At 43.6% G+C, this 14,547-nt stretch overlaps 1 protein-coding gene across 2 annotated transcripts in view; it reads left to right on the forward strand.

Annotated features, from left to right (window-relative positions):
• si:ch211-1i11.3 (mitogen-activated protein kinase kinase kinase 5) overlaps nt 1–14,547 on the forward strand; it is a 192,447-nt gene that overhangs the window by 57,950 nt on the left and 119,950 nt on the right. For both annotated transcript variants that reach the window (XM_063033924.1, XM_063033925.1), the window contains one exon: nt 10,458–10,628. In XM_063033924.1, the coding sequence (XP_062889994.1) occupies nt 10,458–10,628 (171 nt within the window). The remainder of the gene's footprint in view (nt 1–10,457; nt 10,629–14,547) is intronic.

Consider the following 14,547-nt stretch of genomic DNA (forward strand, 5'->3'; position numbering starts at 1 on the left):
GACATGGTGCATATCCAAGACCATAGATATAGGAGCAGAATTAGGCCATTTGGACCTCTATTTCATCATGGCTGATCCATTTTTCCTCTCAGCCCCAATCTCCTGCCTTCTCCCCAATCCCTTCATGCCCTGACCAATCAAACTCTGCCTTAAATGTACATAAGGACTTGGCCTCAACAGTCACCTGTGGCAACAAATTCCACAAATTCACCACTCTTTAGCCAAAGAAATTCCTCCTCATCTTCACTCTAAAAGGACACCCCTCCATCCTGAGGCTGTGTCCTCTGGTCGTGGACTCTCCCACCATAGGAAACATCCTCTGCACATCCACTCTTTTGAGACCTTTCAACTTTCAATAGGTTTCAATGAGGTCACCCCTCATTCTTCTGAATTCCAGTGAATACGGGCCCAGAGCCATCAAACACTCTTCATATGACAAGACATTCAACCTGGAATCATTTTCATGAGCCTCCTTTGAACCCTCTCCAGTTTCAGCACATCCTTTCTAAGGTAAGGGGCCCAAAACTGCTCACAATACTCCAAGTAAGGCTTTTATAAAGCCTCAACATTACATCCTTGCTTTTATATTCTAGTCCTCTTGAAATGAATGCTAACATCGCATTTGGCTTCCTCACCACCTGCAAATTAACCTCTAGGGAATCCTGCCCAAGCACTCTCAAGCCCCTTTGATTTTAGAATTTCTCTCCATTTAGAAAAACAGCCAGCTCTTTGATTGCTTTTACCGAAGCGTAGAACCATACACTTCCCGACACTGTGTTCCATTTGCCACTTCTTTGCCCATTCGCCTAATCTCTTTCTGTAGCCTCCTTGTATCGTCCGCAAAGTTAGCCACAAAGCCATCAATTCCATTGTTCAAATCATTGATATATAACGTGAAAAGAAGTGGTCCCAGCGCAGACTCCTGTCGAACACCACTAGTCACCAGCAGCCAAGCAGAAAAGGCTTCCTTTATCCCCAGCCTTTGCCTCCTGCCCATCAGCCAGTACTTTATCCATGCCAGTATCTTTCCTGTAATACCATGGGCTCTTAACTTTCTAGGCAGCCTCGTGTGTGGCACCTTGTCAAAAGTCTTCTGAAAATCCAAGTACACAACATCAATCAATTCTCCTTTGTCTATTCTGCTTGTTATTTTTTGTTATTTCCAAGCTAGCTACTCTGATAATAAAGAGGAGAAGTCAACTGTGTCACATCTGTTCCTCATACCAACCACTTCTCCGAGGCCCGAAGCCATCCTTCAATCAGTCTGTGGAGCTCTTTGTGTCCTTTTCCCACCCCAGATCCCTACTGAACTTAACCAGGTGTCTCTTGCTATCTATAATTTGATAAAGTATTCTATTTATACACAGGAAGCCAAGGATAATTGTCAGATTGCCAAATCTGCTTGGTTGTATTCCAAGAGATTTTTTTTAATCACATTGCAGTCTGTTTCCAGTTAAACATCTCTTCCCGCCTCCAGTACTTGTGCAACTATTGAATTAAAGATTCAGACAAATGTTCAGTGAAAATGGGAAATAATCCATATTTGTTTGAATCATCTGATGGTCTTTCTCCCAGGTTGCTCACAATGCATTGCGGGAGTCAATGTTTAATTCCTGGAGACCCCAGGACGCTTTGTTTGATGGGTCACCTTGTATAGAGTTAATCAAGTGCTAGTTGTCTTGGTCAAGACATGAAGCAGAAGAGGGCGATTAGAAATAAAGGAAGAGACTTGCATTTGGACCCATCCTGCCCGATCCCAGTGCCCCATACTGCACTCCACAAGCAATGAAGCATGTTTGAAATGTACCTGAGTTTGTATTGCTGGAAATTAGTAGCCAATACTGAGGGAGGAGAAGATGGCGGCGCGACGCAGCGCACGCGGCCATTCCGAATGAATATCGATGGAGACAGCCGTGAGAAGCACGGAGGAACACCTGGAGGAACATCTGAAATGCCCGCTTCGCTGCCGCTGCTACTGTGCGATCGAGAATCTCCGGAGGGGAAGGCCCCAAATCCTCGGTTTTGCCTATTGCCGAGGCCGAGGTCGAAGCGCTCGGCAGAGATGGTGCTCGGTGTCGGAGAGCTGGTCGGAGGCTCGGAGTTTTCGGACGGACTCGGAGTCAGACTGTGGTCGGATGCTTCCGGGATGCTGCATCGGCAAGTTGGCGGCGCTGGAGGTTCACCGTCTGCGTGAGATGATGGGACTTTCGAGAGACTTTGAGACTTTTATGGTCTGTTCTTATCAAATTAGGGTATTGCTTTGCACTGTTGTAACTATATGTTATAATTATGTGGTTTTTGTTAGTTTTTAAGTCGATTTGTCATGTGTTTCTGTGATATCATTCTGGAAAAACATTGTATCATTTCTTAATGCATGCATTACTAAAATGACAATAAAAGAGGACTACGTGTCCTCATAATCTTGAAAAAAATATTCACAGGAAGCTCTTATAAACAGCAGAATTATATTGACCAGATCAGGCCAAATAGCTGATTATTGACCACAGGAGGAAGAAAGGAGAGGTCCATGAGCCAGTCCTCATCAAGTAGAGAGGGTCAGTAACTTTAAATTACTTGCTGCTACCATATCATTTGGGTCTGTTCTGGGACCAGCACAACAAAGGCACGCCAGCGCCTTTACTTTCTTAGAATCGTGTATGGATTGGGCATGTCGTCTAAAAGTGGCAAACTTTATAGATGCACAGTGGAGAGTATCCTGACTGGTTGCATCACATCCTGGCATGGAAGCATCAATGCCCAGGAATGGAAAAGTCTACAAAGAGTGGTGGATACGGCCCAGTTCATCGTAGGTGAACTTCTCCCCATCACGGGGCACATTTACAAGGAGCGCTGCCACAGGAAAGCCGTATCCATCATCTGGGTGTCTCATCATCCAGGCCGTGCGCTCTTCTCGCTACTACCATCAGGCAGGAGGTACAGGAGCCATGGGTCCCACACCACCAGGTTCAGGAACAGTTATCGCTCAACAGCCAAGCTCCTGAACCAGTGTGGACAACTTCACTCACCTCAACTCTGAGTTGATTCCACAATCTATAGACTCCCTCTCAAGGACTCTGCAATTCATGTTCTCGGTATTATCTACTGACTTTTTTTTATTATTTTCACAATTTGTCCTCTTTTACACTTTGGACACTTGTTAGTCTTTGTCTACAATTTTCATAAATTTTATTGCAGTTCTTTAGATTCATTTTCTTGCAGGCATTTACAGGAAAATAAAGTTGTTTATATATGTACTTTGATAATAAACTTACTTGAACTATACTTGGAACCTGCATAGTAATTACCAGTAAAACACCAGTGCCCTTTTACGGAAAAGCTGACAAAAGGTAGTGGATATGGACAGTCCATCACGAGTAAAGCCCTCCTCTCCTTTGAGCACATTTACCATGCCCTGCCCCTACCACCCACACTTCCACATGCCAACTATCGGCCCGATCTTCACCTCCCCCGGCCCCCACCTTCCGCCAACTCCCCAGTCATCATGGACTCACCTTCACTACGGAGCAGGTGAGAAAGGCTGTGGGGAAACTCAGACCCGGCAAAGCATTGGGACTGGCCGGTGTGAACCCCGCGGTGCTGAGGGAGTGTGCTAGGCAGCTGTGTGGAGTTCTCCAATGCATTTTCAGTCTGAGTCTCAGCCTGGAAAAGGTTCCCGACAGAATGGAAAACGACAAGTGTGGTCCCAGTACCCAAGGAGGACCAACAGCAAGTCTTGAATGACTACTGTCCAGTGGCCCTGACCTCACACATCATGAAGACCCTAAAGAGGCTGGTGCTGGGTCACCTCTGACCCCTGGTCAGATCAACCCTCGATCCCCTGCAGTCTGCCTACCAGGAGCACATTGGAGTCGACGATGCTGTCATCTACCTGCTGACCAGAGCCGACTCCCATTTGGATAAGCAGGGTAACACTGTGAGGATCATGTTTTTTGATTTCTCAAGTGTCTTTAATACCATACAGCCCTCAGTGCTGGGGAAAAGCTCTGTTCAATGCAGGTTGGCACCTCCATTGTATCCTGGTTAATGGGCTACCTGACTGACAGACCACAGTTTGTGTGGCTTCAGAGCTGTGTGTCAGACATGGCTATAAGCAGCACTGGGGCCCAACAGGGGACTGTATTGGCTCCCTTCCTGTTTACCCTGTAAACCTCAGACTTTAGAGACAACACTGAGTCATGTCATCTGCAGACATTCTCTGGTGACTCAGCAATAGACAGGAGGATGAATACAGGGCTCTAGTGGAGGACTTTGTCGAATGGTGCAAGCTGAATCATCTGCAGCTCAACATCAGTCAGACAAAGGAGATGGTGATGGACTTTAGAAAGACTAAGCCTGCACTGCTCCCTGTTACTATTGATGGTGAGAACATGGATGTGGTGAGAACTTACAAGTACCTGGGGGTGCACCTGAATAACAGACTTGAGTGGAGCACCAACACAGAGACTGTGTACAAGAAGGGCCAGAGTCGCCTCTACTTCCTGAGGAGACTGAGGTCTTTTGGAGTATGCAGGCCTCTCCTACACATGTTCTACCAGTCTGTTGTCGTCAGTGGTGTACTGGGGCAATGGCATCAGCACGGGTGATGCCAACAGACTCACTAAACTGATTGGACAGGCTGGCTCTGTTATAGGAGTCAAACCAGACACAATGGATGTTGTGGAGAATGGAGGACCCTCCGGAAATTCCTGGCAGTTCTGGATAATGTTTCTCAGCCTCTGCATGCCACCTTGTCTGCATAGAGGAGCGTTTTCAATGATAAACTAAGTTGACTGTGCTGCTCCCAATTAGCGCTATACGAGGTCATTGTTACCATCGGCCATTAGGCTCTATAATGAGTCAACCTATAGCAGGGGAAGTGATGACCCCCTCCTGTTAGACTGTTTGAGGTAACTTGTTGTTCATTCTTACTTCTCTTCTCATATTTGTATACGTGCCCTTGTACTACTACTGTGTCACTGTAATTTCCTTTTGGGATCAATAATGTTTCTATCTATCTGTCTATCTACATGGTGCACTGTTGCAGAAAAGCAGCGTCCACCATTAAAGACCTGTACCATCCAGGCCATGCTCTCTTCTTGCTGCTGCCATCAGGGAGGAGGCTCAGGATCAGTTATTGCCCCTCAATCATCAGGCCCTTGAACCAGAGTGGATAACTTCACTCAACTTCACTTGTCCCATCACTGAACTGGACTCACTTTCAAGGACACTTTATCTCATGTTTTTGATATTTATTGTTTATTTATTTATTTATTTATTATTTCATTTTTGTTTCTTTTCTGTATTTGCACAGTTTTTTTTTGTTTTCGCCTATTGGTTATCCGCTCAGTTGGGTGTGGCCTTCCATTGATTCTGTTGTGTTTCTTGTGATTGCCTGCAAGAAAATGAATCTCAGGGTTGTATATGGTGACATATATGCACTTTGATAACAAATTTACTTTGAACAATATTTGGGAACCTGCATAATAATCATGAAATGTACCTACTCAGATATTCCCTTCACCACCAGCAAGCTCATGCGAGGGAGATCCTGTGTGTTATTTAACCAGGGAGCAAAGGCAACTATCTCCCTCATCTCAGTAAAGAGCCAAAATACTAACCCCTCAGGTATCTCACTCTAAGGCCTTGGTGAGACCACACCTGGAGTACTGTGTGCAGTTTTGGTCCCTTAATCTGAGGAAAGACATTCTCGCCATAGAGGGAGTACAAAGAAGGTTCACCAGATTGATTCCTGGGATGGCAGGACTTTCATATGATGAAAAACTGGATCGACTAGGCTTATACTCTTCGGAATTTAGAAGGTTCGGGGGGATCTTATTGAAACGTATAAAATTCTAAAGGGATTGGACAGGCTGGATGCAGGAAGATTGTTGCCGATGTTTGGGAAGTCCAGAACGAGGGGTCACAGTTTGAGGATAAGGGGGAAGTCTTTTAGGACCGAGATGAGGAAAAATTTCTTCACACAGAGAGTGGTGAATCTGTGGAATTCTCTGCCACAGGAATCAGTTGAGGCCAGTTCATTGGCTATATTTAAGAGGGAGTTAGATATGGCCCTTGTGGCTAAAGGGATCAGGGGGTATGGAGGGAAGGCAGGTACAGGGTTCGGAGTTGGATGATCAGCCATGATTGTACTGAATGGCGGTGCAGGCTCGAAGGGCCGAATGGCCTACTCCTGCACCTATTTTCTATGTTTCTATGGTACTAATTATTGCTATTTATTACTAATTTTTGCAGCAAAAGAACAATCCAGTGCCTGTAGAGCACGTGCAGGATGCTGTTCATTAACTGGTGTAACAGAGACGTGATAAGGCATTGGTCAGACCACATTTGGAGTATTGGAGTTGGTCAGACCACATGTGGAGTATAGTGAGCAGTTTTGGGCCCCATATCTAAGGAGGGGTGTACTAGCATTGGAGAAGGTCCAGAGGAAGTTCATGAAGATGATCCCAGGAATGAAAGGGTTAACATATGAGGAGCTTTTGATTGCTCTTGTCCTGTACTCATTGGAGTTTAGAAGAACATGGAGAAATCTTATTGAATCCTACTTAATATTAAAAGGCCTAGATGGAGTGGATGTGCAGAGGAGATTCCCAATAGTGGGAGATGGCACACCACAAAGCAGGAGGCTGTTCCTTTAGAGGTGGGGAGGAATTTAACTACAGAGTGGAATTCATTGCCACAGATGGCTGTGGAGGCCAAGTCATTTGGTATATTTAAAGTAGAGATCGATAGGTTCTTCATTAGTAATGGCGTACTGTAAAAAGCTACCGGGAGACGGCAGAAGAATGGGCTTGAGAGGGAAAATAAATCGGCCAGAACCGAATGGCAGAGTGGACGAGATGGGCCAAATGGCCTAAATCTGCTCCCATGTCTTATGGTCTCATAACTAGGATGGGACTGGATCCTTCCTCGATGGTCTCATGAAATTCATTTCCAGAGCTCGTCGTTGGTACTAGTAATCGTGTCTGCTTTGCTTTTCTCCTTGGTAGGAGGCACTAGTTCAGTGCAGGAGATGTAATGTAATGTAGCATTGGAAGATTACAAAGTGTGCGACGAAGTCCACTTGCTTAGCAGAACAGCTACTGAAAACTACCACTTCCTCCATCACCGGCACACGTTCCATGGAATGCTTACCCATGCAAAGCATGTAGGCGTGTTAGCAGCAAACTGTAAATGCTCCTTTGACAACCCCTCCCGGACACTTGGCCTTCAATACCTGGAAGGACAAGGCAGCAGGCACCTAGGAATAGCATCTTCTAATAGGTTCCCCTCTGAGTCAAACAATTCTCAGATATCGATACGTGTTCTGTCAGTGTGTGGAGCAACTTCTCCGATACTCAACCCATCAGCACTATAAGAGTTTTCCCAATATGTGCACGAGGTTACGTGCACAAGACCGTGCACGTGAGCGCACACATGAGCACACACATTTTCAAGAATGCAAGCTTAATATTATCACCTTGAGGATAATTGGATATTAGCAACAAATTCTATTCTTGCCAACAGTTCCTATGTATCCAGAATAATATTTAGTCAGGTTTACCAGCTGTTGTGAGATTACCATGAAGATCAACTTTAGATGATCAGGATTTGCACGTGAAATGACTGGCCCAAAGACTCAGTTGTTCAATTTAAAACGTGCCCACGATTCATCACTTGCTTTGTAGTGATTGGAAGCATGCCTGGCTCAGTTAATTAAAATCAGGCATTTGGGGAAGTGGAGTTGTCGTTTTACCCATGTGTGGAAAACTATCCTGGCCGTATACCGGTGAGAAGATTGGGATTTATTTTACCAGGCGAGATTAGAGAACAGGTGAGAGTGCCCTTTTTTAAAAAAAGGTAGCTAAGGCTAGGTTGGATAGAGCTCTTCATATTTTTCGATTAACTCGTTGGATATTCTTGTCCACCTAGTTAATTGAAATACACCCAGTAGCCACTTCATTAAGTACACCTCATTAATTCAAGTATCTAATCAGCCAATAATGTGGCGGCATCTCGATGCACAAAAGCATGCAGACATGAGGTTCAGTTGTTGTTCAGACCAAACATCAGAAGGGGGAAGAAATGGGATCTAGGTGACTTTAACTGTGGAATGATTGTTGGTGCCAGATGGGGTGGTTTGAGTATTTCAGAAACAGCTGATCTCCTAAGATTTTCACACACAACAGAGTTTACAGAGAATGATGTGAAAAACAAAAAAAAAACTTCCAGTGAGTGTGAAAATGTATTGCTAATGAGAGAGATCAGAGAGAATTACCTGGAACTGGATGAACGCCTGTTCTGTGGGTGAAAATGCCTTTTTAATGAGAGAGATCGGAGGTGAATGGCCAGACTAGTTCAAGTTGACAGGAAGTTGCCAGTAACTCAAATAACTCCATGTTACAACAGTGATACATGGAAGATCATCTCTGAATGATTAACACTTTGAGTCTTGAAGTGGATGGGCTGCAACAGTAGAAGACCATGAAGGTACCCACAGTGGCCACTTTATTAGGGACTGGAGGTATCTAATAAAGTGGTCACTGAGCTTATAATCCACTGATAGTTTCCCTGTGATCGTCCAGGTAGCTTACTTTTCCACTGATTTGTATTAGCACCAAACTTGGTTACATTAAACCTGGTCCCCTCAGTATAGTTTGTAAATAATTGCTGCTAATTCATATGCATCTTGTACACACCTGCCAAGCCAAAACAATATTTAATTCCTTCCTTTTTACACTCATTAACTAATCATCTGTTCATGTTAATATATCTCCCCAATTTTGTGAACTCTAAATTTTGTGCAGAAGTCTTATGTCACATTGAATAGAATTATTCTCAATATCCATCCACTAGCTGTCCATGTTCTAGTGTGGAGCGAGTAAACAAATGAAAAGAAATCTGATAGCTTTCATAAAACATAACCTCTAATGTTATTAGCATACTAAATAATCCACTGAATAATTTTGGTTCCCCACAGTTTCCTGGGTATATTTTTTTAATGTTTTATACATGCAGGCATAAACTGTGGATTCTGGTTAATTGGGACACATCAGGGCCAGTACATTTTGGCCCAATTAAGCAGCTAGTCCAAATTTCATGGAAATAGTTAAAAAGTATATTAAAAAAAGACAAAATAAGGGGAAAATTATGTATTTAAATGAAATACAGAACAAATTCAAACACTATTAATATGACTATAAAACTGTATTAGTTCCTAATAGTTACTGGTGGAGGAATTCATCCAGTGTACGCTGCTGAGTTCTTTAGATTGACTGTAAGTGAACTAAATCACCACTGACATCTACTGCAGATAATGGACTGCCTTTATACAATCCTTTCAGTGATTGCATCCTGAAGACCTTTATTTTCATTGTAACATTTAAGATGATTGTCAGTGTCTTAAAGTTCTTTGTAGTTCCTAATTTGTTGAAGTAGTGAAAAATGTTTCATTTTCACTCCTGGCTGTTTCTGGCATCTCCAAGCCTGTATGTTTGAAACCCCAGTAACCAAAACAGTGTCAGTGGGCTGAAGCAGGTACCCAATCGCACACCAAGTACAGTGCACACTGTGATATTTACTGAGTAGCAAATCCAGAGGGACAATAAAGTTGGCGTCAAAGTTCAGCCGGCGATCAAAAATTCCAGAGAAATCCAAGAACCAGAATTGGGAAACAGGCAGAGTCGATATACAGACAGAGTACAGATATGAATGCTGGAAAGGCTCAGGAAAACTCACTGGCACAATCTGGCAACAAACAGCTGAAAGCACAGGACTGAAATACACTGAGCGATAAACAGAGAGGCAGATGATAGGTGGAGCACTATGAGACGCAAGTGGCAGCAAAACAGGTTATAATGAGAAACAGATGAAGGGCGGAGTACTCAGTAATACAGGGGCCGGAGTAGAGCAGGAGCAGGGACAGGAGCACATGGGGCATGAAAACAAACAAGAGCACATGACAATACAAAACCAGTCTGACGGCTAGGGGGAAATACACAAAAGGACAGAGTTCAACTGGAGATACTGACAAACAGTTCTGAATTGCCTTGCTGCCTACTTCTCACTGACTGTCAGTGACAAAAACACAAACACACATAACTGACACTATTTTAAAACAATTCGCTCTAAGGACAGTGAATCTAATGGCCACACAAGTACATGCGACGGTTGCTAGTTAGAAACTGTTCGGCAACAGTCTCCTGTCCCAATTAAGTGGCATAGTGTCCCAAATAAACAAAGAGATTTGTGGCAATTTTCTTGATTAGTTTTCACTCTTTAAGAGTTGCCCCAATTAAACGAAATCCACTTTTTTTTGGTTAATGTCTCTGTATTTTCCCTGATCTCTTTTATAATTTCTCCACACATTTCCCATGTGGAAATCTCCACTTTTATGAATCATTTATTCTTTGCACACCAGAGGAAGGTTTTACAGTCTGTATGCCATCTGTTTGCAATAGGAGGAACCAACCTGGAGACCGAGAGAAGGCCCTCTCTGTGATCCTGCCAGTGATGGAGACAGGAACGCAGCCCTCATCTGATCTTTACTGCCTCTGTGGACGCATATACAAAGACATCTTCATCAGTTCCGACTTCACAGACTGCGAGAGTCGAGACAAGTCGTGTTACTGGTAAGAAGCAAACCTTTATTTTGAACGTTTGAGTTATTTCAGCCCGGAAGCAGGCCTTTCGGCCCAAATTTGTCCATCTCGTACTCTACTTTGTAATCGCTACTGTGGGCGAGATATACTGACACCAGCAATTCTGTAAGGCTATACGGCCCTTCACCTAATGTTTCTAGTCCTCTGTATCCAACTTCAGTTCTTGCCTTCTGCACCCACATGTCAGCCTGTCCGATACGGAGAGCAAGCTAAAGATTTGATCTCTGATATCGCCCCTTTGTACTGCTGCCGGGCTGCTCTTACTTTCTATGCAGATGAGTGGGATTGATTACCGTGGGCACACTCTGAGAGTGGTCGGGCCTCCAACGACCTAATCATGCTCAGTTGACTTGCTGCTGAGGGGGGCGGAGGGGAGGGGATGAGCCTGACTCTGTGACAGAGAGTGAACTGGTGAACCCCCCTCCCCACTGCGGACGAGCCCCCAGCAACTGTACTACTGAGGTTCTTTCAGGAAGCAAGATTAAGAGACGAGCCTCGAGTAATGCAGTACTGAAACTCATCCATGTTAACTAAGATGTCTATTCGAGCTGGTCCCATTTTCCTGCCTTCTAAATCAGTGGTTCCCAACCTGCGGTTCACGGACCCCTCAATTAATGGTAGGGGTCCAAGGCAGAAAAAAAGGTTGGAAATTGCCGCTTTAAATCTTTCCTTTCTATCTTCCTTTCTACCTCTGCTTCCCATTTCAAGGAAAATAAGAAAGTAAGTTCTTTACATTCAAGATGCAGCATAATTAGAACTCCATGTAGTTAGATTGTGCCTTCTGCCCATGTTTTGAATACTTACCCTATTTATTGATTGCTGCTTCCATCAGTTTGCGACTGAGTGCTAAGGTCCACACCCTCCAAGGGGAAAAGTTGCCCCTCAGGTTCCTATTAAATCTTAAGTTTCCCTTCAACTCATGTTAAAGTTTTTGAGGGTTTGTAATTGTTTTTAAATGTACTTGGTGTTAATGTTGATTCTAATCACGATTCCAAAATTAAAAGATATTTAAGCATGTGCAAAGTTATTAAAACTAAATTTAAACCGCAATAAGTAATTACAAACGTAAAAGCCAAAAGCATCTAAGATCTGAATCTATAATTTTGGTGTGGGGAACTGCTGTTCAAGTGGAAGGGGAATCTGATGCTCATTTCACTTGCATAGCGACAGTTTTCCTCAGCCTAGTGTCTGGCATTAGAGGTCCTGACTACACTGCTGAATTCCATTGGTGTCCAGCATTGCAGCGAGGGCCAGGTGACCTTGCACTTGAGATGCAGTTTTCCTGGGCTCATAGTGGTGCAGTAATCCCTGGGATGCACTCAGCAGGCAGTATCAGACTGTATGCTGATTCCCTTCCAAGCCTTAAGTCACTAATGGCATAGTTAAGCCCAGTGATTGCTCAATCAGGTGGCTGTAGACAAGGAAGAACATGATAGGAAGTCCATGACAATATTGACGAAGAAGTTGTTGACACAGCCTTCCTCTTCCAAGACTGCTCATTAAAACTTTGATGATTCATGGTAGAATTTCCTCAAGGATAATAAAATTGAATCATTGGTAGAAAGAAGTAACTGGCTGGAAAGTTGAGAACTGAGTCCCAAAGTTCTGTCTTAGAGTTCTGCTGTTTCTATTCCAGATCAATGATCTAAAGTTTGAAACTCTTTGCAAAATAACTGAATGGATTTTATGTCGATGATTCCAAAGGAAGAAATTAAAAACATAAAAAATGTGCCATAAAATTCCGATATTCTGGCAACACACTCAAGATGCTGGAATTTCTGGATCTCCAGGCATCAGCAGACTTCCTCATGTTTCTGATATTCTGGCATACTTTGGTACTGCTTTGGTGTTCCAGAATATCAGATGTTAATCTATTAATAGCACAAGATAACTCTAATTCACTATCTTTAAAGATGTAGTATAACATTTTTTTTTCCAGGGAACCAGCTGTGTTTAAAGAGTGGGAGACAGGCCGGAGTGAGTTTATAAGGAGCACGGGAAATGGAGTTTAGAAGGAGGAAGAGAAACGGGTGAATTTAAAAGGACTGTGGGAGTGGGGTCCCTGTGAGTTTAGCTAGATAGGTACTTTATTGATCCCAAAGGAAATTAGTGTCACAGTACCATTACAAGTGCACAGATGTAAATATTAGAAGAGAAGTAGAAAGAGTAAAAAATAAGTTACCACAAACACTCTTTAGGGTTTAAAGGTGAAATATGAGCTTTATTTGTTACATGTACCTTGGAGCATCGAAACGTATAGTGAAATTTATTGTTTGCATCAAATCTCATCAGCAAAGATTGTGCTGGGTAACCTGTAGGTGTCGACATGCTTCTGGCTTAAACATAACATGCCCCACGCTTTACTAACCCACACGCTCTCGGGGAGAAGGTACAAACTCCTTACAGCCAGTGGCGTGAACTGTGCCCTGATGGGTTTTCAGCGGCGCTGTAAGCCCACACACTACTGTGCTGCCCCAAGGTTCATAAGGAATTTGGGAGAGGGGTCACAGTGATCTTGGTGGGTGGGGGCGGGGTACAGGATCAGGGCCTGGAGAGTTGGGATGGAGCACTGATGAGTTGAAGTATCACCCTCAGAGGATGCAGACTGTTGAGAGCTGTGAATAATTGGATAGAGGGTATTCGGGATAATGACAGGTGAGATATGATACAAATCAAAGGTAATTAATGACCATTGGAAGGAGGAATCTGCCTTTCAGTCTCCCTCACTTTATTATCTGCATTAACACTAGCATACTTCTGTGCATGCAGTTGAAAGAGACCTTGTCACTCAGTCTCTAACTGATGGAAGCAGCAATCAATAAATAGGGTAAGTATTCAAAAAGTAGGCAGAAGGCACGATCTAACTACATGGAACTCTAATTATGCTGCATCTTGAATGTAAAGAACTTACTTTCTTATTTTCCTTGAAATGGGAAAACTGAAAATTATTAACATTTTAGCATAGCTCCAGCAACGTGGAGGCTTGGGGTTAGTGTCCAGAGATCTTTGAAGGTAAATTTGGCATTGGTTTGCTATCGTCACACATGGCAGGCTACAGCACAGAGGTTTTGTTTCGCGTGCCAGTCAGACAGATCGTGCCAGGCGTGGTTTACGACTATGGAGTGAAAAGAAAACCGTATGCAGGATGTAGTGTTGCAGTTGTGTAGTGTAGACAGACAGATAAAGTCTACCGGTGTAGAGTTCATCTTTGAGCATTTGACGGGTCTGACAACAGTCCACGAGTCTGGTGGCACGTGTTTTCAAGCTGTTGTATCGTCAGCATGGCAGGAGAGGGGAAAAGAGGGAACGACCAGGAGGAGTGAATTGAATTGACTTTATTATTTATATCCTTCATATACATGAATAAAAATCTTTATGTTACATCTCCGTTCAAATGTGCAATTAAAGTAATTTATAACAAATATTATGTACAACAGGATAGTCAATATAACATAGGAATACAGTTGCATCAGCATGAATTAATCAGTCTGATGACCTGGTGGAAGAAGCTGTCCCGGAGCCTGTTGGTCCTGGCTTTTATGCTGCGGTACAGTTTCCCGGATTGTAGCAGCCGGAACAGTTTGTGGTTGGGGTGACTCGGGTGTCCAATGATCCTTTGGGCCCTTTTTACACACCTGTCTTTGTAAATGTCCTGAATCGTGGGAAGTTCACATCTGCAGATGCGCTGGGCATCTGATTATGTTGGCTGCTCTCTGAGGCAGTGGGACGTGGGGACGGGAGGATGATTTGCGTAACAGACTGGGCTGTTATTGTTGTCTTGCCATACGAAGCCATGATGCATCCAGATAGGATGCTTTCTATGATGCATTTATAAAAATTGGTCTGAGTCATCAGTGACAAAGCAAAATTCCTTAAAATTCTGAGGAAA

The sequence above is a fragment of the Mobula hypostoma genome, chromosome 26 (genome assembly GCF_963921235.1).
Source record: "Mobula hypostoma chromosome 26, sMobHyp1.1, whole genome shotgun sequence".
Lineage (NCBI taxonomy): Eukaryota > Metazoa > Chordata > Chondrichthyes > Myliobatiformes > Myliobatidae > Mobula > Mobula hypostoma.